Source organism: Fragaria vesca, linkage group LG5 (assembly GCF_000184155.1).
Source record: "Fragaria vesca subsp. vesca linkage group LG5, FraVesHawaii_1.0, whole genome shotgun sequence".
Lineage (NCBI taxonomy): Eukaryota > Viridiplantae > Streptophyta > Magnoliopsida > Rosales > Rosaceae > Fragaria > Fragaria vesca.
In genome coordinates this window covers 26,790,315-26,816,685 of record NC_020495.1, presented here as the reverse complement: position 1 = coordinate 26,816,685, position 26,371 = coordinate 26,790,315, and the positions used below count along the sequence as shown (strand labels likewise).

The 26,371-nt window shown below is 38.8% G+C and overlaps 3 protein-coding genes across 3 annotated transcripts; 1 reads left to right on the top strand and 2 right to left on the bottom strand.

The window, feature by feature from the left end:
* Positions 1-6,917: 6,917 nt before the first annotated feature.
* LOC101299482 (HVA22-like protein k-like) lies at positions 6,918-9,398 on the top strand. Its single transcript, XM_004300564.1, has 8 exons — positions 6,918-6,964; positions 7,037-7,095; positions 7,191-7,288; positions 7,383-7,434; positions 7,927-7,990; positions 8,486-8,581; positions 8,746-8,818; positions 9,015-9,398. The coding sequence occupies exons 1-8, from the start codon at positions 6,932-6,934 to the stop codon at positions 9,116-9,118; spliced, it is 579 nt and encodes a 192-aa protein (XP_004300612.1). The 5' UTR covers positions 6,918-6,931; the 3' UTR covers positions 9,119-9,398.
* Positions 9,399-9,787: 389 nt separating this feature from the next.
* Positions 9,788-13,577, bottom strand: LOC101299194 (G-box-binding factor 1-like). Its single transcript, XM_004300563.1, has 12 exons — positions 13,354-13,577; positions 12,809-12,947; positions 12,680-12,727; positions 12,470-12,559; positions 12,263-12,352; positions 11,974-12,143; positions 11,784-11,841; positions 11,532-11,580; positions 11,205-11,386; positions 10,716-10,793; positions 10,323-10,448; positions 9,788-10,142 (listed from the first exon to the last, which is right to left on the bottom strand). The coding sequence occupies exons 2-12, from the start codon at positions 12,866-12,868 to the stop codon at positions 10,062-10,064; spliced, it is 1,032 nt and encodes a 343-aa protein (XP_004300611.1). The 5' UTR covers positions 12,869-12,947; positions 13,354-13,577; the 3' UTR covers positions 9,788-10,061.
* A 2,444-nt stretch (positions 13,578-16,021) lies between these two features.
* Positions 16,022-20,244, bottom strand: LOC101312454 (serine/threonine-protein kinase HT1-like). Its single transcript, XM_004301840.1, has 6 exons — positions 20,030-20,244; positions 18,253-18,385; positions 17,230-17,425; positions 16,850-16,971; positions 16,604-16,759; positions 16,022-16,372 (listed from the first exon to the last, which is right to left on the bottom strand). Exons 1-6 carry the CDS (start codon positions 20,242-20,244, stop codon positions 16,022-16,024), a joined length of 1,173 nt encoding a protein of 390 aa, XP_004301888.1.
* Positions 20,245-26,371: the final 6,127 nt, after the last annotated feature.

The following is a 26,371-nucleotide window of genomic DNA, read 5'->3' as shown; positions in this document are numbered from 1 at the left end:
ACGGTCAACAGATGGATGATGCTACTGTGGTGGATAAGATACTTCGATCTTTGACTGAAAAGTTCAACTATATAGCCTGCTCCATTGAAGAGTCGAAGAACATTGATGAGATGTCAGTGGATGAGCTGCAAAGTTCACTGCTGGTTCTTGAGCAAAAACTCAATCGGAGTAGAGGAGAGGAGCCGGCAGCCTTAAAAGCATCAACAAATGGTGGTTTTCCAGCTAGCTAGAGGCAGAGGTAGAGGCGTATGGAGAGGAAGAGGCAGAAGTATGAGATATGGCAGTGGGAGCGGACTCAAGCATGATGATCAATCCCCTGATTTTCATGGCATAGGTGGCAAAGGAGGTTTCAAGCATGAACATCAATCCTCAGGCAGAGGTAGAGGACATTTTGATAAGTCCAAGGTGGAATGCTTCAGATGTCATGGGTTTGGTCACTTTCGGGATGAGTGTAATGCGAAGCTTCACAGGGAGAAACAAAAGACCGTTGAGCAGTCTCATTTTGCGGAGAAAAAGGAAGATGAAGAGGCGACACTATTGATGGCGTTTCTTGAGAAGGAGGAGCCTGAAGCTTATACATGGTACTTAGACTCCGGGTGCAGCAATCATATGTGTGGTAGTAAGTCCTCTTTTTCAGTTATGGATGAAGAATTTCGTACTGTTGTGAGATTTGGTGATAATTCTATTGTCAATGTCATGGGGAAGGGTAATATTCGTATTAGAACTAAAGCTGATCATGTTGAAACAATCTCAAATGTCTATTATGTTCTTGCCTTGAAAAGCAATTTATTGAGTATTGGTCAGCTTCAAGAGAAGGGTTATGTGTCTACAATGAGGGATGGTGCTTGTGAAGTTTATGATCCTCAAAGGGGTCTTATTGCTCATGTGAAGATGACTCCAAACAGGCTGTATCCATTGACAATCAAGAATGCTCATTCCTACAATTTGGCTGAGATAAAAGATTCAACATGGCTGTGGCATTACCACTATGGTCATTTGAATTTTAATGGATTGCAGACACTATATCAGAAGAAGATGGTTACTGGTCTTCCCGAAATCAGTTCTCCTTCCAGCAAGGTGTGTGAAGAGTGTTGTGTTGGCAAGCAGCATCGTGAGTCATTCCAAAAAGGAAAAGCTTGGAGAGCCAGTGCACCACTTGAGCTTGTTCACTCTGACATTTGTGGGCCTATCACTCCGGAATCAAATGGTAAAAAGAGATACTTTATTTCTTTTATTGATGATTACAGCTGGAAAACTTGGGTTTATTTTTTGTTAGAGAAGTCAGAGGCTCTTACTACGTTCAGAAGCTTTAAAGCTTTAGTTGAAAAAGAGGCTGGCAAACCTATTAAGATTTTGCGGACTGACTGCGGTGGAGAATACAACTCACATGAGTTTGTGAGTTTCTATGCGTTGCATGGTATAAGGAAGCAGCTCATTGCAGCTTATACACCGCAGCAAAACGGTGTATGTGAGAGGAAGAATCGTACTATCATTAATATGATACGAAGTATGCTTGCAAGAGGAGGTGTTGAGAAGTCTTTTTGGCCGGAGGCAGTGAACTGGAGTATCCATATATTGAACAGAAGTCCTACTTTTGTTGTTCAAAACATGACTCCTCAGGAGGCATGGCATGGAGGTAAACCTGCAGTCGGTCATTTCAAAATTTTTGGTTGTATTGCTTATGCTCACATTCCAGATCAGAAAAGAAAGAAGCTTGATGACAAGGGTGAAAGGTGCATATTTCTTGGAGTCAGTGAGCAGTCCAAAGCTTACAAGTTGTATAATCCGGTAACTAAGAAGATTGTGATCAGCCGGGATGTGATATTTGATGAGGAAAAGATATGGAAGTGGAGTGATGATGGTTCTTTGAAGCAGCAAATTCCTATGCCTCTTGAAGAAGATGAAATTTAGCAACGTACCTCAGTCACCGCAGCAAGTGCCACCGCAGCAACCTCAGTTATCAATTGTTCCAGTTGTACAAAGTGAAGCTCAGACATCAGATCCTCCCAGTCCTCGTTCTAGAAAGAGGCCAGCATGGATGATTGATTACGAAAGTGGAGGTGAATTCACTTCTAGTTCTGATGGTTCTGATGATGATCAGCTTGCGCATTTGATTTTATTTGCAGACTGTGATCCTCTAACTTTTGAGGATGCGGTGAAAGAGAAGAAGTGGAAGGATGCTATGGATGCTGAGATAATGGCAATAGAGAAGAATGATACTTGGGAGCTTACTGATCTTCCAAAAGGGCAGAAGTCGATTGGAGTGAAATGGGTGTTCAAGACTAAGGTGACTGCAAAGGGAGAAGTGGAGAAGCACAAAGCTCGTATGGTTACAAAGGGATACAAGCAAGAGTTTGGTGTTGATTATAAAGAGATTTTTTGCTCCAGTTGTGAGGCTTGACACAAACAGGTTGGTGATTTCAGTTGCAGCACAAAATGATTGGCCTATATACCAGTTGGATGTTAAATATGCATTTTTACATGGAGAGTTGCAAGAGCAGGTTTATGTTGAGCAACCTACTGGTTATGTGAAAGAAGGGAGTGAGAAGAAGGTGTACAAGCTGAAAAAGGCTCTTTACGGACTAAAACAGGCACCTAGAGTTTGGTATAGTCGTATAGATGCCTACTTTGCTGGTGTTGGGTTCAAGAAGTGTCCATATGAGCATACTCTTTATGTCAAAAACGGAGCTGCATGGATGTATTTGTTTGTGTGCTTGTATGTCGATGATTTGATTTACACCGGCAATGATGAGCAGATGTTTGATGAGCTGCGGAGGTCTATGATGAAGGAGTTTGATATGACAGACTTGGGAATGATGCATTACTTCCTTGGCATTGAAGTAGTTCAGTCAGCTGTTGGGATCTTTATTACACAGAAGAAGTATGCATAGGAGGTACTGGAGAAATTTGAGATGAAAGGCTGCAACTCAGTAGCAACCCCAGCAGAACCGGGTTTGAAGTTGGCTAGTGATCCTAAAGGTAAGAAAGCTGACAGCAGATTTTTCAAGCAGATGGTTGGTAGCTTGATGTACCTCACTGCAACAAGGCCTGATATAATGTTTGCAGTGAGTGTTATTAGCAGGTTTATGGAGCAGCCATCTGAGCAACATGTTCTTGCTGCGAAAAGGGTCATGCGCTACTTGCAAGGCACAATTGATTATGGTGTTTTTATAAGAAGAGAGAGAAGTCGGAGCTTATAGGGTTTACTGATAGTGATTATGCTGGAGATGTGAATGACAGAAAAAGTACTTCTGGTTATGTGTTTATGATGGGTAGTGGAGCTGTTTCTTGGTCATCAAAGAAGCAGCAAGTTGTCTCTTTGTCGACAACGAAGGCTGAGTTTATTGCTGGAGCTGCATGTGCTTGTCAAGCAGTGTGGTTTAAAAGAATACTTGGGGAATTAAATTTTCCTCAGTTGGAGTCTACTGCTGTTTACTGTGATAATAGCTCAGCCATCAAGTTATCGAAGAATCTGGTGTTACATGGGAGAAGCAAACACATTGATGTAAGGTATCATTTTCTTCATGACTTGACAAAAGATGGTGTTATTGAGTTGGTTTATTGTATAAGTGAAGATCAAGTTGCTGATATCCTAACCAAGCCACTCAAGGTTACTACATTCTTGAAGCTGCGGGAACTACTTGGTGTGTGTTCATTGAAGGAAGTTGTCACATCCCAACTCTTAAATTTTTACCTTATTTACTAGCTTGATTATAATAAGAATTTTACTGTATCCGTCAATGAAGTTATAGTTTAATTGGTCCCTCGAGGGGTTTTGGGGGACGATTATTTCAGAGAGTTATTCGTAGGAGAAAAGTATGACGACGGTAAAAATGGTAAAATTTTAGCTAGTAAAAGGTAATTTTTATTCGGATATTATTTTTCGGGGTATTTTATTTTTGGAGTTGGGTTTGTTTTTAAGTGGGTATTAAGTTGGACCGGTTTGAGGGGAGGAGGCCCAAAGCCATTTTCTCCCTTCTCTTCTTTTTTTTTCTTCCCGGTTTTCTCTCTCCCCGAGCTCCTCCCGCTGCCCAGTTTTCCGGCCGTCCTCCCGCCACCGTTCGCTGCCGCACCGGTCCCGTTCGGTCGGCCATTATCCCAGCTACCTCCCTGGACCGGTAGCAGCTTCCCTAGCTCCGCCGTGAAGGAGCACTCTCCCCCGAAAGGTCCGACTGTCCAAAGCTTCACTTCGCCGGAACTCTCTCCTCCGGCCACCAATCCGGGCAAGCTTGGTATGATTTTGAAGGTCTCCAACCCAGCTGCCTTGCCCTAAAAGGGCTCACTCCGGTTCGCTTCAGGTAAGGAGAAATTAGAGGTGGAAGTTCTAGGGTGTTTTAGATGTTTTTGCTCGTTTGACCTAGTTAGGCTTGGATTTTGGGTTTGTGCTAGTTAGGAAAGTTGTAGAGGGAGTGGAGAGAAAGCTACTGTTAAAATTTGGTAGGATTTGGAGGTCGCCGGAATCGGCCTCCGGCCGCCGCTGCTGGCGGAGCTGCCGCCGGCGCCGCCGCTGTGTAGGAGATTTTTGTGGTTTTAAATGTGGATTATTAAGAGGAGTATTTTGATATGAATTATGGAATTTTTGGATGAGTTTTGGATAGGTTTGTGAATTTCTGAAGTTTGGTATTTTTGGCGGTTAATTAAGGTAGAATTCGGCCATTGGATTAAAGTCGTATAATCTGTGAAGATTGTGTTAAGGCTGCCATTATTTTTCTGTGAAGTTTGGAGCATTTTGAATTAGGAATATTGAAGTTAGGCAATGATAAGCGTGGATATGGCTCACGTTTAATTTTTGTCTATGTTGTATATAAATATTTGGATTTTTAGTTGGGAAATTAATTTTATATTTGGAACAGGACGTGAGGAGGCTCGAATTGGAGAGATCTCGGATTGACGTCAGGCTTAGGCCTAAAGTTGTGAGTGGACGTTCGTTTTAAATTATAAGCATGCGGTGATTTCATATTAAATGATTGATTTTATTGAATATCAATTTGTGGAATTGTTTATTTTCGCGAAGTCATTTTCCGAAGTAAATGTTCTTATTTTTAATGGCTATCGTGTTATTTGGAAAGTTGCAAAAAATGAGATTTTCGGTGAATATGTATATGGATATTTATGAGGAGAGTATGTATATAAATGCTAGCTAGCCATATGTGTCTGTCCACCTTAATGGCGTAGCATATAGCCGCATTATGGTGTGACGTGAGCGTTGGACGCGAGCGTAATAGCCCTATATGAGTATCTAATTCATATAAGGGGTATGGACACATATTTATACACCCGTCTGTCCACCTTAATGGCGTAGTGTATCACCGCATTAAGGCGTGACGTGAGCGTTAGACGCAAGCCTAGTAGCCTTGTATGAACTTCTATTTTTCTTATATTTTAATAAGAATTCATACAAAGAGTATGGACGAGTGTAGATACATACATATATATTTGTATTTTAGCCTGAGAGGCTGTATTTTATTAAGTCTTGGAGACTAGCCGGAGCTAGTTGTGTTTTTGCCAGTTTATGAGTTGAGCGTTTTTGAACTGCCGCATGCAGTATATTTTCTATGAAATTAAAATGGGAATGCATAAATATTTTTAATAAATTCATTTGTGTCCACTCACTCTAACGTGTTTTCAAATGTTTTCCCCTGAGCTCTTTGTTTTAAAATGCCCAGTGTGCAGGTTAGCCTAGTTGGGGTCGGGCGTACATAGAGAAGAGGCATAGTCATTAGTATAGCTTCCGCTCATATTTATAACTCTAGTCCATTTCTCCCCTAATAGAGTTGCTCTGAACTAACGAATTGTTTGTTATGGGATTTTATTTAGTTTAATAATTAATTTGGGAGATGTTGTGTTTTGGGGAGCACGAAGGCTCCAGGAGTTTAAGGTTGGAATTGGTTTTTTAGAAGTGTTTGCATGTATTATTAGGAAGGGTTGTCCATTTTCAAGGGAGGTTATGCTGAATTTTCGGTAAACTTTCCTTGGAGGTGGTCCCCGCAGGATTTATTTCGAGTTTCAGGATGAAATTCAGGATGGGTCCTGACAGAAGTCATTAGGAATCCCTTATTATTAGGGTTTGTTAGCAGCTAGCCGTTCCAGAATTTATGTTTAGTTTGTTTTTGTACGCTCTATTTAATAGAGCTTTCTTTTCAGTCAATTATATCAATACAGTTTAGCTCCAATACTCTCTATAATTATCTTGCTTTCTAGTTCTTATACTCTGACAGCGAAATCCTTGTCGAATAATATGATCGAACGCCACCGCTTTGAGACGGCCGGGAATCGGACCAAGGATTTCACCGGCAGCCGAGACATTATATTCACATGCAATAATCTCCTCCGGCAGGTCTGCTTCAGGCCTTCAGCCGTTGCTGCAATGGGTTTTTCTTTTTTTGATATTTTATGTTCTACTACCTTGCTTGTGTTTGGATGAAGCAATTCCAATTTCCACAAAAATTTCAAAGTAATGGGAATTACAATTCCATTATTTAAATTCTATTGACTGAGAATTCTATTGTTTGGATTTCATGATGTAGAATTTTTAAAATTGACAAATGACGCTGCCTATTATTCAAGTAGAGAATTTAAGCTCTCAAATTCTACGATTATTTTTCTGTAAAAATTACAAATTCCACAGGATAATAATCCAAACGGTGAAAAGGGTTAAAAAAATTATAAATTCTTTATTTTTGATTAAATTCCCAAAAATTCACCCCATCAAAACAAACACTAGGTTTTACTACTCAGCCAGAGTGCCAGACAAGCTGATCTAATATAAGAAGCGTACAAGAAAATCAAAACGACGCCGTTGCGGCTTTTAATATCTTTTAAATTTGGGCTTGAGCAAGCCCGGCCCAATAAACGACACCGCCCCCGACCCCAGCGTATAAAACGCCGATTGAAGCCTCTGCGCGCGTTTTGCTCTTTCTGCCTGGAAAAGATGGCTCTTTTCGGATCCGGCATAGCCAGTGAGGTGAGGCTTCATTTCATCTCTGAATTGGTTTTTTATAGAAGATTGATCCTTGAATTTGATGATTGGGTGTAGGTCGGGCTTCGGCTGCTCCTTTGTCCTCTGGGCTCTAACGTTGTGATTCGAACAGCGTGGTAAGACCTGATTCATGTTTCTTTCATCAATGTTGGATTTTGAAAGTGGTTTTTTTGTTGCTTATGTACAAGTTGAGGCTTTTGATTTGGTACAGTTGTTCTGTGGGGATTGTTGTGCCGGTGTACTGTACGTGCAAGGCAATTGAGAGGAAAGATGATCCTGCGCAACAAAAGTGGCTTCTTTATTGGGCAGGTTGGGGTTTGTTATTATTTGTATGATTTTCGAGCGTTATGAGGCAACTAAATTGATTTTATTGTTTTGGTACCTCGACATTAAATGATTGCAGCTTATGGATCTTTCAGCCTTGTGGAGATATTTTCGGATAGGCTTATATCTTGGTAAGGCTCTGGACCTGTTCACTAAAGTAGCGTATCTGTCATGTAGGAAAGTTTCGCTGTTTGATGCTACATAGGACAAGGCTGCTTCAAAATCCATATAGTGTTTGATATGTTGCGTTTATATGTTCTATCTGTGTTGTGTCTTTGGTCCCAGTACATTGTCTTTTGTTATTCATCTTCATTTTTACGAAGACTCCATTATCTTTGATCATTGTTTTTAGTGTTACGATCATTGTCAGTCTCTTTTGGTTATTTGTTATTTTTTCAACATGGATGATATTGTTGAAGCCATGAAGAATATGGTTAGATGTGTCAAACATTATTTTGATGGTTGAAGCACAGATGATTACCTTCTATATGGGCAAAGAAATCGACATCTTTAAGAATTAAATATGGTTAGAAGATTCTATGGATTCAAGGAAAGAGTCTTATATAATGTTATGAAGTAGACGGATATCCTAATCTTTGCTTGGAACTTTTGATTATGTGCAGGTGCCCATATTACTATCACATGAAGTTCGCCTTTCTTGTTTGGCTCCAACTTCCATCTGCTGATGTAAGATAAGTTTGCTACTTTTTGGTTTGTTTCCATCAGTATATATTGAAGAAGAATGACAATGGTACCTTGAATCGGTTTCACAGCCTATCTTCTCTTTCCGTTATCTTGAGTTTGTTTTGGTCATGTCATTGTAACTACCCTCCTTATTTTCAAAACCATTTATTTTCCTCCATTTTATGGGAAAACTTTGCTAACACTGAGTAATCTGAATTTAGTATTATTCTTTGTTTTGTTCAGTTGTCATGGAAGTTTCTGTTAGTGAAATATAAATGTCATTATATCTTGATACTTAGAAACAAATTTATATCGTACGAGTGTTTATTGGTGTCTTATCATCTCGTCTTATGACTGCATTCTGGACTGTGTTTACTTTTTAGCATTTCATATCCAACTCTCTTTATGTGCTCAGGTCTATACATGTGAGCAACTTGAGTTGTAATTAAATGATTGTGTTCTTCTATCAAAAATATCTAACTGCCTGCTTCCATCTAGGGGGCAAAGCAGTTGTACATGAACCACCTACGCCCGTTCTTTTTGAAGAACCAAACGAAAATTGATCGAATTTTGGGCCTTACATATGGTGAATTGGTACGCCCTCCGTCTGCAATTAGTCTTCAGTAGTATGTACCCTGGAAATTTGTTGGCCTGGGTCAAATTCTACTTTCTTCGCAAGTGCTTCCTTGTTTTTCATTGTGCGTGCGTATAGAACTAAAATGTTTGTTCGTAAAGGTATTCTGGTTTCTTCATTGCAGCTCAAACTCATTAGTGCACACCAAGGAGAGATCCAGTATGCTAGGGCTATGTTCCTGAAAGTTTTTGGTTCAGGTGAGAACATTGGTCAAACACTCCATCACACACATTTTGTCAGTGACGTACAGCAGGGGTTGGTAGTTACAGCTTCAAAGGGATCTAGTAAAGTGGGGCATGAACACTTGTTACTGAGGCTGGTAGTGACTGCTTGCTTGTTAGAGCTTTACATTGTTTTTGTTAACTGATGATCAATTTGTGTCCTCCTTAACAGATCAAATGCCGAGGGGCAGGGCTAATACAGATCTGCCACAAGACAATGCAATTGAAGGGGAGCCTAGACCAACCACAGAGTCTGACTCTGGTCTAGATGATTAGTTCTCCATAAAAAGTCCAATGTGCATAGTTTGAACTCTTTTTCTTCCTCTTGTAAGGGTAAAAAAGAAGAGATGAGAGAACTATTCCCTGCTCTCTTGTGATAAAGTAGCAGTAGATTGGTCGTCTTATTTTAGTTAGTATTTTGCTGTGGTACAACTGGGTTTTTATTTTGTGTTCTAGTGGCGAATTGCTGAGGTTCGTTGAGAAAATATTGTATTCAAGTTATTATGGTGAGGTAGGCACTTTCAGCCTCTCTTGCTTACGAAATAGTTTGTCCTCTTCTATCTTCCTTTTCTTTGTCTGCCATAATCGTTGCACCTTGTGGGTGATGCTTTATCCGTTCTGCTCATCTCTCTATCTCTGGAATCTGGTAAATTGATTGGGATAATTTGGGCGTAGTGTTTTTTTCTTTTTTGGTCTGAATTTTGGGCGTAGTTTAAAGTCGTTACTAATTGATATACTTAAGGATGAATTAAACAGTGTGATAAAAAGAACTAAACGAGCAAGATGCAAAGATTGACCTCAGCTTACATTGTAATGTAACCCTGACCAACTAAATACTTCTGGTTAGAATCAAAGACGCAAAGATCATGTGTTTTCCAGATTGGTTTCATCATTCCATCGCATGTGTGAAGCTTTAAAATAGAGCAGGGCAAGTAACCGAGAAGCATCGTCAAATAATTATACAACACTGAATGGAACAAGATCAAGATGGGAGTTATCTATTATATACTCTTTTCCAATGATACAACAATCGCCATGGTTGCTCCATCAAGGACCCAACTCAGTTAACAGTTCATAAATAAACGATACAGTTACAGAGTAGGGTTAAGCGTATAAATTAGTATAAGAAAAACAAATGTTCTACACTCAGGCTAAAGTGAGGGTCATCGTTTCGGAGCTCGATAAAATTCTGTTGCTACAAAGAGAGACCAGTGCCATCTCAACTGTTACCTTCACCACCATGAGATTGATGTTCAATGTTCGCTACTAAATCTGGTCCACACAATCGTGTCAACTCTTCCTGTATAGCAACAAAAATCGTACAGTCACAAAATAGACTTCATCCTAAGAACATTTAAACAAATCGGGAAACATGAAATTTCTTCTGAGGTATGCTAGCACCACTTGACAAGAAGCAAGTATTACTAACATGCCATATACAAGTAAAATTATAACAAATTGCAATGATCATTGAAATAACCTTTATAGAAGTATTTTCAGACGCAAGCTTCTCGCACTCCTGGGAGAGTCTCTGCAGCTCATCTTTAAGGCCGTGATTCTCATTTGTCAGTCCATGTACACTCTTTTGTAGCTCTTCACACTCCGCCTGGAAAAACGTAAGAAAAGGAACGCCGTATCAGGATCCATTAGTTTAGATATAACATTTAATTACTTCAACCAACACTAGTTATGTTTTTTCCTCCCACATCCAAGCTCAGGTGCAACCAAATTAGATGATAACTTTCTTGTGGTCATATCCGCAATAATTAAATCTCTGACTTATCCCCCAATACTAGTCTAATTCCCATCCTCCCACACTACATATTGAACAAAGGAAGCTCCTGTCAACAGGTGTGTAAAAGTGCTTCTTTACCTGTTTCCTCAATCTTGACCTCCTAGCAGACTCCCTATTTGACTGCTTCCTTTTCTGTCTTTTCAGTTCCCGTTCATCCTGTCAAAATCATGAAGGACAGATTAAAAGCATTAAATGGAGATACAGTCATACAACTAATATGAAAAGGACAATACGATTTTTTCAGGGAAAAGGATCTCGGAAGTTCTTCAAGACTAGACAGTTCCAAGGCATAATTAGGAAGACACAAAATAAGGAAATTTAATATGAACACAAACAATGTATTAAATTCACTTTTTAACTTTCAATAATCATTTCACTATGATCCAAGTTATTAACCTACTAATAAATTGCTCTAATATTACTACTATATTTGAAATAAAGACACATACGGATTGAAATACAGCATAACAAGAGAAAAGTATGTACTAAAAATATAGCAATTTAAAACATGAGTAAGATATTCTGCCAAAAAGAAAAAAATATATATATATATGAAAAAATTAGCACCTGAATCCAATGGTCACCACCGACAGCTGATGGGGCTCCAGATTGATTTCCTCTCATTTTTGCAGTTCCGGCACCAGCAGGGGATGGATTCCACAAGTCCATTCCCATATTCAGACTTGTTGCAGGCATAGAAACTACAGGCTTCCCAGGCACTGAACCCGTGTTATTTTGTGCATTCGCTCCTGAAAAATGAGAGAAAACCATTTTGAGGCAAGTACCATTTACCAAGGTCTACGTATACAATATATCCTAAAAAGGACATGTATGTTAAAACATGATCATTATAGCAGACCAAAATAAAGAAATTAAAGCACTCAATTATCATACCATCTGCAAGCATCTTGTCAAAGCTTCCCTTCTTGTTTGCACCATACTCCTACGATATTACAACCGTGTTATCATTAGAAAAAGTTCATACCGAAAGTAATTTATCATGCCCGGTTGTCTAAAATCAAAAGCACAATATATACTGTCGCAGCTGGTATTTGCAGATAACTAGCTACCATAACTTAACTAGCCATTTAAGAAAGGAAGTACCGAAGTACATGTTGGAGTATCAACTGCAGGGCATACACATACCTGGTGGTTACCATTCTCCTCACTTCCATCTGATGAACCCTCGCTACCACTTTCAGCACTGTTAGTGAGACATTTGCAGTCAGACGGGGCACATTATCGACAAGAGATCTTTAACCAATGTAGAATTGTAAAGACTGACGCGCAATCTAATGTTTATGAAAAGGCAGAATACAATGCAAAGACCACTGACCTTTGTGACGCACCATCATTTCCGGAACCAGAAGTTGCTTTTCCACCATCCCCAGCCTTCCCACTAACCAATCCTGCAGCTCCCTTAGGTTTTTTGGCTGAAGCTCGCTCTTTCCCATCTGTGCTCTTCCCTTCCGACTCTGGATTTGTTGGCGGTACCGAGGCAGGAGTCTAACGAAAGTGGACGAAACCAATTAGTTGATCAATTTGAAACCTTCCTAATATGATACAAACCCCCTTCTATTTATGATGCAAGGGTAAATAATCACATCAGAGGAAGAACATCATACCGTGACCATACCCGGATGAGCATATACTCCACCTGGAGGATATATGGCAGGGTACGGAACAGGAGTTCCATAAGGCGGCATCATAGGATGCTGCAAAGAAGCAAGCAACAATAGTGAACATTTAATGATTTACAAACCACCTTCCTCATGAGTAACAGTAATAAAATGACTGCACTTCTCTACTATAGAACAAGTAAATGAACTCACCTGGGCTCCCCACATATAGGGATGTGGTGCCGGCGAACCAACAGAGGATGCGAAAAAGGGCGGTGGAGCAGCTCCTGCACCATAATAAGCCTGAACAACAACAAAATGAGCAGTGAGCAATTAAACTAATCCGCCACGACATCAAATTTATCTACCTCCTCACTTCACAAAAAATTACATATCGATCCAGAATGTGTTTTGGTCATGAACCTGCATAGAGCTGGACCAATCAGGGTACGAAGGCTGTGTCGGTATTTCCTGCACAATTCAAGCAACCACATGATTAAAACTCCGAAAGCCAAATCTCAAACTATGTATGAGGAGAAGGCAAAGCCATACCTGAGCAGTTGAAGCTTGTTTGGAAGGCTTAGAGGGTGTGCCCTCTTCCCCTGTCCCCATTTCAATTGTCTCAGCAAACACTCCTCTACTTCCAAATCAACCAGATCACGCTTCTCCCCAAAAGATCTCTATTAAGCACCTGAAAAATAACCAAAATTTTCAGTCCTAAATCCAACAAAAACAAATTACCTCACTGATTAGGCCAAAGCAAAAATCATTACTGTACCCAAAATCAAATTTGGATGCTCCTATTGAAGACCTCCCACACATTACATTGAGCCCCAAAAACGGAAACAGGTGGGAAAAGACAGAAAAATCCCTTTCAAATCTGCTCAAACTCAAAACTTTACCAACCGGTCTGATTCAATTCAACCCCTCCCTTATCCCAAACCACAACTATTTTTCCGAAACAAAAATTAAGAACACAGATCAACCGCGCAGTAACACTGAACAAATTCAAATTAGGGAAAGTAAATGATGTAAATTATAAAAGGAAATCAACGAGAATCAAGGAGGAGATGGAAGAGAGAGAAACAAGAGGAGACCTGCTTTCATGGAGTTTTAGGAGAGTGAGGTGGAAGTCCAGGTGGAACCACTTTAAAATTACACACCACGAATCAACGGCTAAGAATTTTAGGGTTTTATTTCCCCAAATACAAAACAAAGAGAGAAAGAGAGGAAGTGAGAAGCTGGAGAAGCTTCCCTAGGTGGCCGTGTCCGTTTCTTCTGAGCTTCTCTGTCGTTGTTTGAGATGGGCTGGGTCTTCTTCTCTCTCTCTCTATGAGTCTCTCTGAGTGGATATGGTGGTGGGGAGGGATCGTGTGCGGCGGCGGTGCACCGGAGGGAGGCTAGGATTTTTAGGACGACACGTGCGAGGAAGAGAGTGTCCAGCTGTCCACGTTTCACTGGATTGGATCGTGACGAAGCTGAAACCCACGATGACTCACCCTGACAGCTACTCCCTCTCCCTCGCTATTTAATATTTGGTCATCTTCTTTACTTGCCTCCGGCGACTTTTTCCTGCTGTTTCTACTGGCCGCCAGTGGTGTTACGCCACGTTAGGGTGGAATATTTATAGAAAAATACTAAAGGGACCCCACGTCCTGTCATTTTACACTTTATAGCTAATCACTAAATCCAGAGACTAATTACCTAATTAATGAGGATGATTTTTATCTTCTTTTTTTTCTTTTTTTTAAAGTGTATTTATTATGTGGAACCATATTAATGTTATGTCGAAAGTTATAAACGTATCAGTTAAGCGTTAAGTTCGATTGTTTGATTAGGTATTTAACGACTCTCGGTGTGTTGAATATGAATGTAAAACAAACCGTAATACCGACAATACCGTGTTAGAGGAAAATAACGAAACAATAAAATGAATATTTTTAACAAAGAGAGAAATTAAAGGTTAACAAGAAAATCTTATGACTTGCTAGAAGGAATAGTCTAGCTTGGACAGAATTTATAGAATTAAAGTATCATCATGTAACATCAATTATGGACACTGAATACATAATGATTAATGAGTGTGATTTTTATCATTTTGAACCATATTAGAATGTTCTGTCAAACGTTATAAACTATCAACTATTGTTAGACGGTTATGTAATAACTCAATACAGAAAAAATGACGAAAAATTAGCGGATTAACAATAATAAAATAATCTCCTCTAAAGCGATAAACTTTTGAGAAATGGAAAATGATAGGATAACAAGGAAATTTTGTGACTTGCTAGATGGAGTAGTCAGTATAACCTACTAGTCCTCCTTGACCAGAGGAGTAGTCAGTATTCTAGCTTGAAGCCTTGAACAGAATTTATAAAATACAGTAAAGTCGTTAGTAGCATCCAGTACCATCAGTGGGTTTCAAGTATAAAATGAAAGAGATAAAACTGGGTCTCTATGCAGCAAACCAGCAACCTATTATATACTAGGGCTGGGCACTTAGTACTGGAATCCCGATCCCGTACTGGTTCCGTCCCGAAAGTTAGCGGGACGGGACGAGATAGGTTTTGAAAATAGCAATCTCGTCCCGTCCCGTCCCGTTTTAACATTACCATAACGGGACGGGACGGGACGGGACTATCCCGAAAAATCCCGTCCAGTCCCGTAATATTAGAATACTTGATTTTATTCATTTTATACTTGATTTTTTAGGTTGCATGGTGTTATAATGCACTCAACCACACTTAATTTGGTCTAAAATAATACTTTTAATTTCATTCATGTTCTTTTTTTTTGCTCGTGTGATTTTGGATATTTTTAGTTGTTGTTTGAGGGTTAATTTTTAATGTGGGATATTTAGTACTTTTAAAGTGGGATGTAATTTAGCACCTATGCACCTATGTTCTTGTTGATTTTAGTACTTCTAATTTCATCAATGTTCTTTTTTTTGTTTATGTGTTTTTGGATATTTTTTTTTCCATTAATTTCATTAATGTTGTTCCAAACAACATAAAAATGTCGAAAATTTCATACACTGATCAATTGTGGTGGAGCATTTGAATGCTTGGAGTTTCTCAACCCATTTTTCCACATGTGGTGGTGTTTGATAATCAATTAATTTGTTCTTGAAAAAAAAAAAAAAATTTAGTCGGGATCCCGATCCCGATCGGGATTGGGACGTACGGGACAGATTTTTAAAAACACATTCCCGTCCCGTCCCGTGCCCAGCCCTACTATATACAACAAAATCCCAACAGCATTTCTGTCTTTATAGAGAACAATTGCGCTACTAATAGAATCTGACCCCTGCTATGAAAATGTTAAGAAAACAAAAACCCAATTGGAAAAAACAAGATTTTCATTTCTTTCTTTGTTTCTGAATACATTTCATTCTGAAAGAAATCTGAACAAAAGATATGCCAGTTCAGCTACGAACCCATGGCTACGATCTTTGTCCAGATAAAATAGTTCTAAGAAACTGTGTATGAATGTTCTCTTGCACATATTTAACATGCTATGTTGTCATACTGTCAATCTCCAGCTCCACACATTGAGGCAAGAATTCATTTCCATTCGTTGAATGGTTTTGATTGACAACCAGACACCATAACATGTTAAACCATTTAGCAAGAGAACATTTTCCTAAATCTATGCTCTGTGTATACAACAACAAAAACTAAGACAACAGCCGATGCAACATCCTACATGAATTCCTAGACTAGGCATAAAGCTCCTCAGCCAAACAAAACTCACCATGTCATTTGGTCAATGAGCTAAGCAAGAGAAACAGAACCAACTAGATGACCAACTCTTCTTGCGCCTTTTAACCCATTTCTCTTCTTCAAGTTTCTCATTCACATGTGGTTTGGAGGTACTCAGCGATTCTTCTTCCTTAATGCTCTTCTCATTATGTTCCTCAATGTTCCTCTCATTACTTTCAGTCTCAATGGCCTTAGGAGGAGGTTTGGTCTCCTTTAAGCAATGTTCCTGGTAGAATTTGGAGAGAAAATCTGTGACTTCCATAAATTCTGGTCGGTCCTTGGGGTCCTCTGCCCAGCAGGACTTCAGCAGAGGGGTAATCTCCTTGGGGATGTCCTCCAGGTTAGGTCTTACATTCTGCAATGCAAGAGCTACAATGATTCTAGTATTTTAACGAAGTCTAGCTAATAATAAGTATCTGTTTTATTTTTATTTTTATTTAAATTTTTATACCCTTAGTGACTTAGGGAGATCACACAAGTTTTCTTAGCAAATAGGGAACTTCAAAATGATCAGCACCAGTGCACAAGAGTCTATTAAATATCGGAATAATAAGTTTAATGTTTCAAAGGCACTCACAGAACTTACATTAGCTGTAGCATAGGCCACCATTATGTTATTTCTTCCCTTGAATGGAGTTTTGTTCGTGAGCAGCTCCCACAGAACTATTGAGAAGCTGTACACGTCAGCCTTGTGGTCATACTCTTTCATTGCACCTTTCGGAACTGGTTCTATGCTGAATAACTAATTCAGAAGAAAGAAAAATCTTGATTATGCAACTTTCTTGCTGAACAGTTGTTTCAATAATTAAGGCAACAAATAAAAATGGTTCACCTCAGGAGCCATCCACCGGTATGTTCCAGCCTCACTAGTCATTGCACCTTCTATCTGCTCTCTAGCAAGCCCAAAGTCAGCCAGCTTCACTTGCTTCTTGTTTTCTGAAAGAAGTAGATTGCCTGGGGAAAACAAATAGGAGACTATCTGTTAGGAATGTGTTTCTGTTATAATTCTCAGGTGAGCATGCAAAATCAAAGGAAAAGAAAATGAATTACTACTCGCAATCTGGAAAATTTTGGACGCCAATCCAATACTAAACTTGGCAATTAGAATGAGGATATGGCACCAATCCAAAATAAAATCATGACCAGTGCCCCATGTCCATAAACCAAACTGCTACAATGAAAAAGAAAAGAAATGTAAGAAAGAAAACTTACTTGGCTTCAAGTCACGGTGTATGATGCCATTTGCATGCAAGTATTCCATAGCTCGACATATATCCAAAGCAAAACTTATTGAAAGCTTCAAGTCCAGAACTACAGGGCGGGTGCCCCACAAGTACTTCTGAATTGTACCACCTCTCATAAGCTCAGTAACTATCATCATAATTGGTTCCACAGATGCACCGATAAACTGTTATAGGACAAGGACTAATCTAGTCATACGTAGTATGGACTATGGACTCTTGGATTATAAAACAAACTTAAAAAAAAAAAATAAAAAAATAAAAAAAAGAAAGTATAATAACCTGAGGTATTCAGGGTTTATTAAGTGATCTCACTATATATTAAGAAGGTGAAGGACTGCAGTGCTGAATGATTTGGAAGCCAAGAAGGACTGAGATTTATTTCTTAATATGTAGCTTCTGAATTGCTCCCGCCAGTGCTTTATCAGTTCATAAAGTATCAGATCTAAAGTAAGTCATTCTTCTACTATGTAACCGGAGCTTTGTTCAGTTGCTCCAAAAAATACTTCATTCGCAATGTTATTATAATAACCAAAGGTTTCATAAATGCTTATATCACAATCAGTAAATTAATAAATTAAGAGTGAGAAACAATTAGTCAAGGCAAGAATATTCCAAAACCCCACAAATTTAGTTATTTGGACATCCAATTTACAGAGGCTAACAGCAACAGGGCAGTGAATAACCTATTGAGGGATAGACATACAGGTGACTGGGGAGGAAATCTCATGTTCTCATCTTGCCTAAATTTAAAAAGAAGAAAGACATTTCTTGAAACAAACAGCATTTGTGTAAGGTTAACTTCCAATCCCTGAGACTGGGAAATTGGAACCGTATACCAGAAAGTAACAGGATTTCGAAGAAACAAGGATGAACATACAAATTTTCCCAAAAGTATAACATAAAAATGATGACATACAATATATCCAAATCTTGATGGACTTTCATAGGTACTAGCCTAAAAAGGAACAAAATATGAGGAAATGTATCTTACCTTCACAATGTTGTCATGTTTCGCCTTTGACAGTAAAGTCACCTCCCTCTGAAACTTTTCCTTGCGTTCAGGATTGATTAAACCTGTTTCGTCTGGCTGTATGATTTTCACGGCGACAGGCTTGGAATTGTACCTGGATACACAACTGGAAAGCTTCAATACTCAACAATCCAGGACATATAATGCCTCAGTTGCATTACAGGAAAAGAGATTTATGAATACACCAAAAATTTATTTATACGAAACATAAGATCACTTTATTAGTTCTTGGATTCAAACAAAATGCTGTCTCATGATAGTAGGTATTATTTAGCATATGAAGCAGGACCCTCAATCATTATGTTTTCCCTATTACACAGTTGGGAGTCCTCCCCAAACAGCCCCTCAAAATTATCACCCCCTTCCCCCCATCCCACCAGGCCACTGAAATATCAAAAGAACACACATAATAATGGACAGAGTTTCCCAATCATAAAAGGATATTCATCTACCAGATGTAACCATTGGTTTCCTATTTAGAACCTACTTAACATTATTACATAACGTTCCTTCAAGTTTTTTGCTAGGCCATTAATACGATGGCCAGAATAGGTAAACAAAATCCGGTCACGTGCACTATATAACACATGACAACAGATACATACACTACGTGCTGCTAATAATCGTGTATCATTTCATTGCATGATCACATTCTTGTAAACATTCTAATGCCTGGGAGACTAGGATGATCAACCCACAAAAACATCTGATCTTCAGATGCAGATTTACAGAAAATAAAATAATAAGGGAGGTGGAGGAACTAAAAGAACAAAACCTACATAAGTTTTGCCTGCAGGGGTCTGATTGCAGAAAAGACTTGGCTTTGGCTACTCTAATAAAATTTTGGTCCCTCCTATACTAAGAGATTTTATGCAGAGAATCCCTGCCCATTATTGGACGGACACTGACAATTAAACGGATGTATTAAAAGTTAAATTTTTGACCCCTCCTGAGCTACATTATGATTTGCAGAAAACCCTTGCCCACTATTGGAGAACCAAGCTTTTGACAGATTCTGTAATAAATGGATGAAGACCAAAATCTTAAATCTCTTACTGTTGAGCTTTCACCTAATTCTCTGTGATGTAGTGAGAAAAAATCATCTTCCAAATGCTGTATCTCCTAGAATAAACTGTAAACCAAAACATCATAACAACCGATATAACACCACTTCCAAGAACACACATCCACAAACTGATCCAAAGTTACACTAGGAGTCTAGGACCTTCTAATTCATACTTAATCAAGAATTAAAGGAAACCAATTTGATGAACAGTACAATACCAAAACAGAATTTCAATACTACTTTACTCCAATAGTCATATAATTCACAAATGTCAGACTGCTCTGTTCACTTTCTTGGCATAAAACAATAGAAAAACAGCAGAAAGCAAAGAACTTTGTTCTCAGAAATACTCAGCTCAAAAAGAGTTCATCAAACAGTAAAAGTAAATCCCAGAACAGTACACCACTAAAGTTTTTTCACCAACCAAAGGAAACAAGAACCCAGAAATCATCAAAACCCTTGAAAAGGGTTTATCTTTACCAAACCCAGAATTCCCAACTCAAACACCAAAAACCAAAACACCAAACCAAGCCAAGAACTAAACCAATCAAACAAACCCAAAAAGAAGCAAAATTCAAGAACATGCAGACAATGTGATCAACCTAATCAAGAAAGCCACAACCAAGAATTAAGAACAAAGAAGCAAAGAGAGAATGTTAAAGGGGGACCCACAATCCTTCATAGACAATCGACTGCGGCCCTTCTCCGAGCACCTGACCAATCACAACACAGCTTGCGTCGATGAGCAGACTCTGGTCCAAATTGAACACAAAGTTGCTGCCTTTAGCTGAAAGAACACAACCCTCATCGTCTTTTCCGGCGTTGTTCTCGGGGAAGTAGTCGAAGAGGTCGTTATCGGTGACAGTGAAGACGCCTGAACCCGCCATTGCTGGAGCTTGCAATGCACACACAGACGGGTCTCCACAAAAAATGGGTTTAGAGTGAGAGAGAGAGAGAGAGAGAGAGAGAGAGAGAGAGAGAGAGTGAAGTGAAGATTTTGGACTCTTGGGACTTATTTATAGCGCAATATAAAATTATACATCAGGGGATTTTCTTTTGGGGTGTGCAAATTTGGTGTGTGTGGGTTTAAAAAGAAAGATTGAGGGGTCCCTGTGCAAGAAACGCGAGGGAAACTTAGGAAACTTTTGAGTGCATTTTTGGGAAAACTTAATATACTAGCTCATCAATCATTAAGGCTTTGGGGGGTTGAGAGAGAGATAGGCTGCGGTGGAGGTATACATGGAATTTGAGCCAGAGGTTTGAGGTTTTACAGAGTGGAGCTGAGGAGGTTGAGGTGGGATAAGTTTTTGGTGGATAAAACTTTGAGGGGAAGATAAAACTTATATGGAAATCTTGGAAGGATAATGGAAGGTTTTGGGTTGGACAAACCCCACGCATTTAATTATAGACAGCACAATTATTCTCATAGATATAATGCATCTGTTATACTTAATACAATGTATCTATTTATAAATTTTTTAATAATTTTGTTATCTGCATAATTGATACATCTTTTAATTCTTTCAGATACGCATGCAAACGTTACGATACTGTCATTTAAAGCTGAGTTCCACGTAAGTGACATGTAGTAGAGTACAATCTTCTTTGCATGCGATAATGTAGCACGCTTTCCAAAGTTTACATTCTCGTCGTGAATTTATTTTCTTGTGATTTTATGTTTTTGTTTCTTTTGTTCACTTAATATAATGTTGAGTTCCACGTAAATGACATGCAATAGAAGTTCGAACTCTTTATGTTTGAACATGTACGTAGCGCTATTAATTCACTGTTTACATTCTTGTTTTAGATTAGTCTCTTCATAATTATTATGTTTTTGTTTCCTCGTTGTTTACAGTTTTACTTAATTCACTGTTTACATTCTCGTTTTAGATTAGTCATGTTTCTTTATTGTTTACAATTTTATGATTTTTTTTCATATGAGTCTGAGTACGTTCCACGTATATGACATGCGAGATACATTCTAATTATTAATCTGATAATTCTTCTGTAGTGATTTTTAATGTTCACACTCTCCGTTGCGGATACATACATGCTAAATGGTTTGTTTTCTTCTTTACTTATCACTCAAAGTGAGCAACTACTTATACAGATGTAACACTTAGCCAATTTGCTAATGTGACACGCTTCAATTATGCATTACGGCTTAGTGTCTAGTCACTTTGATAGCTTCATGATTCAAACCTAAGTCGGGAAACACAGTACAACTAGACACCAGCCGATAGGCCACTTAAAAAAGGGTCCTTACTAAGATTTCTAACTAATATTTCTATAATATAGGGTAGGCTGTAGGGACTGCCTTTGCCATTTGAGCTACGTTTAGTCGTTTACATGCCGGAAAGAGAATCCAACTACTTGACGGGTAAATAAAATACAGGCCTAATTTGGAAACCCCAACTCACTAGTGAATATGAGGCCCAAATCAGTGTGTTTAGCCCTTTAGGTTTGCACAAAACGTGCGAAACTGCAAACCGGAGTGTAGAATCGCCAATGGAGTCTTGGTGAGTCTTATTCTGGCGTTTCAGGCATCTTATATTGGAGGTATGTGGTTCTTGCCTTCTTGGCTCGTTAGTTGGAATTTCTTTTAAATATTCTGGGATTTTATTGAATTAGATAACTTCAGGTTGTGGTTTATTTTCTTTACACTTCTCTCTAGGTGTTTGTGAACTGCATCTTAGAAACTGTAGTTTCTATTTTCTAATGATCTCAAAGCATATATAGCTTTCATCAATCACATACGAAATTGGTTTTTCACGTCTGATGGAGCTTGCCTTCTCAATACATTTGTCAATTGTGAACGGTGATCAGAATCTACTTGGGGTATGAAAGTGAAGTGCAGAAGGAAAGAATACCAAATACCAGCGTAAATATCCCCATTACGTTAACCACAGAACAAACTGTATCAAATTATCGATGAAATTAAATTTCAATGTTGGGAACTAAGTAACTTCTCGAACTAATATTACAAATAGATAGAGCATCATCAACTTCCTCTGACAATTACAACCAATACACAAGACAAAGCTAGATATTGACTAGTCCAAACCTTAGAACAATCATACTGCAGAACCGGCCTGATGCCATTCAACTAAACGTGCAATGCTCGAGGGAAATAGTAGAAAAGATATATGTTGTTTTCGTTGTTGATCTGGCCTACAAGCTCTTAACTGGAAAATGATGTCACAGCGGCCTCAACAGTGGTCGCTTGTCCTCCTCGTGTAGTTGCTCCTCCTCCTGCTTGTGTTGTTGCACTTGCACCTTCTACTCCTCTTAGGTTCGGAGCTTTCACCTTGATGAATTCAAGATCAAATGATGATCTTTCTTTGGGTTTGCCTTCGCCAGGAAGTGGAAGAAATAATGTACCTAGATCCTGAAGAATTGTATGATCAATATACTCGACTAGATACTCTTGGGAAATGGATGGAAGTTGTTTAAATGAATCTGTGAATCTTCTGAGTCTGAAACACTCATTGCTCTCATTAGAATGTTTTTCAGCAATGTCATCTGAAAGTAGTAACTGAATGGGGTTTCTAGGATCGTTGGCACAACGTGCTTTAAACCAGATGATTGACACACCAAAGAGAAACTCAGCATAACGTGAGTGCTTGTTGATTTCTTGTGCTATTTCTGTTTCATGATCAGATGTCTGCTGCAGCATACCATCTATATCCCACTTCTCAGCTTCACTGCGGATGAAGAGATCTTTAAGGGAAGGATTCGCACCACAGAGCTTTATGAATCTTCTGAGTCTGAAGTCCTCCTCACTTTCCTCAGAGAACCTTTTGATTATGACATCTTTGGTAGCTTCCTTGTCGTACTCCCATAACCGTTCAGACAAAGTTTCCATAATTTCTTGTTGATCACTGGAGCCTACTTCCCTGAACAACAGAATCGACTCACACAAGCGTCTTTCATAGAAGAACTTTTTCTTAAGACTTCCATAAAAGCTAAACCGGTCGCTACAGAAACTATTCATATTATCTTGTTGATCTCTGTAGGATAGTAGACTGAAACCAAAAGTCGACAGCTGCGGACGTAATTCATAAGCACTTGCACGACCTTGCGGCTCAAGGAGCAGTCTGCCAGGAAGATATGTCCACCGACGTAGTGCCTCTTCAGCATTGTCGATGAAATGTACTTGGATATGAAAGTCGACTACATTCTTACATAGCTCTGTGAATCTTTTGAGTCTGAAATCTTCGCGAACCTCACAGAATTTCTCGATTCTACCTGTTTCTCTCCAGGATAGTTCTTCCATCAGCAACCTTTGATTACTGGCGCATTGTCCTTTGAACCAAATAATTGAAAAACCTTCAAAAATTTCAGAAAAACGGGACCTCACTAGAATCCAATCAGGACTTTCATGGTCTTTTCGTTTCTTAATAGAATGCCACCCAAAAATTCGCTTATAAACATAGCCGGTATAGTCGTTGGCAATCTGTGTAAATCTTGCTAATCTGAAATCCTTATTGGTTTCCTCTTCAGTAACATGAACCAGCTTTTCGAGCTCTTCTTGTTGATCGTCGGCGTCTAGTTGTTTGAACCAAGAAATCAACTCACCAAATTGCCTTTCACGCTTGAATTTCTTCATAACTCTGGACAGGAAAAGATTCTGCTCAGGGAACTGAAGTTTTTTGAATAGCTCTGTAAACGTTCTGATCCTGAAGTCCTCGTCACTTTCCCCAGAGAATCGCTCAATTATAACACATTGAGCTATTTTCTTTCGGATTTCTTCCGTGTTTTCAATTTGATCATTGTCAGATAGTCTGCTGAAACCAAAGACTGAAAGGTGATAGAGTACATCAGCAGCACTATCAATATCAGGAAATGCTGGTTTTCGTTTCGGAGACTCCGCCTAAACAAGTACAAGAGCAGCAGGTGTAGATCAAACACAAGTAAGAAGCTAACATGGTCTATTCAGATTTAATCCATGTGTTTTGAGCATCAAACCAAGAGCAATTGATGTAGCAATTAGGTTCATGTATTCAGTCTAGTCATGCATCTCTACATTTCTTGTCAGTTCATGTCAAGAGGTTCATCTACACTCACTAATGCATGCATCTTAAGACATATATATAGGCAGCTTGGAAAGACATTATTAATCATATTATTGAATAAGAAGAATCCATTGGATTTTCATTTTCTTTTCTATTTCCGCTGTTTCAATCCAAGGAACTAGTTCTTTAATTTCTTCTGATACATAGTAGATGTCTGGACATGAATTGAAAGTTCTTATTTATACGTAACATGTTCAAAAGAAACTGAATTTTTTAAAAAAAATACCCGGTCTGAATCTGTAGATGGTGTTCCGGCCCTGGGGCATGTCGTGCCCATTGGTTCGTATATTAAAGTACTTCCTTTCCAGCAGATGAGTTGAAGGTATTTGATATACAGAGAGAATCAAGAGATTTGATCTTCAGATTTCAAAGGATGTTTCTTTGCAATTAGCTAGGAAGGGTCCTCTGTCTCTCACCCAACAACTCTGCTCTCTGATTACTCGCTTAATATATTGCATTCATATTATAACTTCCCACGGATATAGATTGATCCAGCTTTATATTTGAGTCTTTGACATTGCATGCATCCTATGGATTTAAAATATTGAAAGCAGCTTTTACATCCTTCCTTGAAATTGCAAGGAACAGTGTTCTTATGTTTCTCTTCTTGCCACTTTGCCCTCTTGAGCAATCAGAAGACACAGTACAAGTCAATGATACTAACATACTTCACCAAAGTCTATGTTTGGGAAGTATCCTGGTGATTAACAAAATATAATTTATTGATGAATGTTTGTTTGTACCTATGATATGTAAATTGTTATCTTTCTTACAAATCAAGGCACTCCACCGGAGTCCAGTGGATGTACATAAGCATATACCGCAAAGTATACCTGAATTGCGGTGAATAGTAGGAGTATGACAGCTGCTAACGCAGACAAGAAAGACCATGGTGTATCAAAATACTTGAATCTGAAACCTGCCCATCGAACATGCCAAACATTTCTGTGGTACTCATTCACATCCTTGAACAGCTTCTGCAGATAGCTCTCATCAATATCAAACGGCACATCTTTGCCTAGGTTTCTGAAGAAATGAGCAACCTCATCGTCAGTTCCAAGATAATTCTCAATAATGTTGTTGTCACATAGAAATGTTGCATCTGCAGGGGTTCGGATGAGACAACTCATGAATGCAGCATAGGTGGTTATGTCCTTTGAGCAATGAGAGTAACATGCTTCGAATGCAACAAAATTCAAGAAGATGTCGGTATGCAGATCATCGAGTGACATATGTGGAATTTCGAGAACTCCCTTGTCAAATTTGATATCCAAGAAGCTCATTGCATCCCTCTTTTTGAATTTGATTCCAGCCAGATGAAGCTTTTTCGCTGATTGGATGAATTGTACCGGCAGAGATGTATCTCCACTCTTTGTATTGTACCCTGCTAGAAACTTATTCACTGCCTTCTTTGTGCTGCATTTGATTCCTCTTAGAGGTTTCCTCACCAATTGGAGTAATTTAACCAATGCAGGAATCTTTTTAGGCTTTACTTGTGAAGATGGGACAAAGCTCAGGCGAAGTAAATCAAGTAGGTGTTTTCCTTCAACACTAAAATGTTGTTGCAAGACTTCATCAGGTCTATTGATTGCATAATTAAAGAATTCCAGAGCAAGTTTTGCGAGGGAAGAGTCACTATCTTTTCTTGAAGTTTCTGATTTATCAAATAACATTTGAAGAACAAAGAAAGGAATTTGATTTTCCAACCTTAGAAGATCTCTTATGAGATTAGGAAATATCCATGACAAGTTAAAGATGGAGTCATCTGGATCGCTTGGCGATAATAGTCCAACTTTGCAGAAAAGTTCAACAATGAAGAGACCATCCAGCACCATCATTTCAGCTAGAGCATGGCTGGATAAACTTAAGGTAACTGAGTAGCACCCTCTTATATCTTCTTCCTTTTCTGCAACAGCCTGCAAGTAGTCATCAAGTCTCG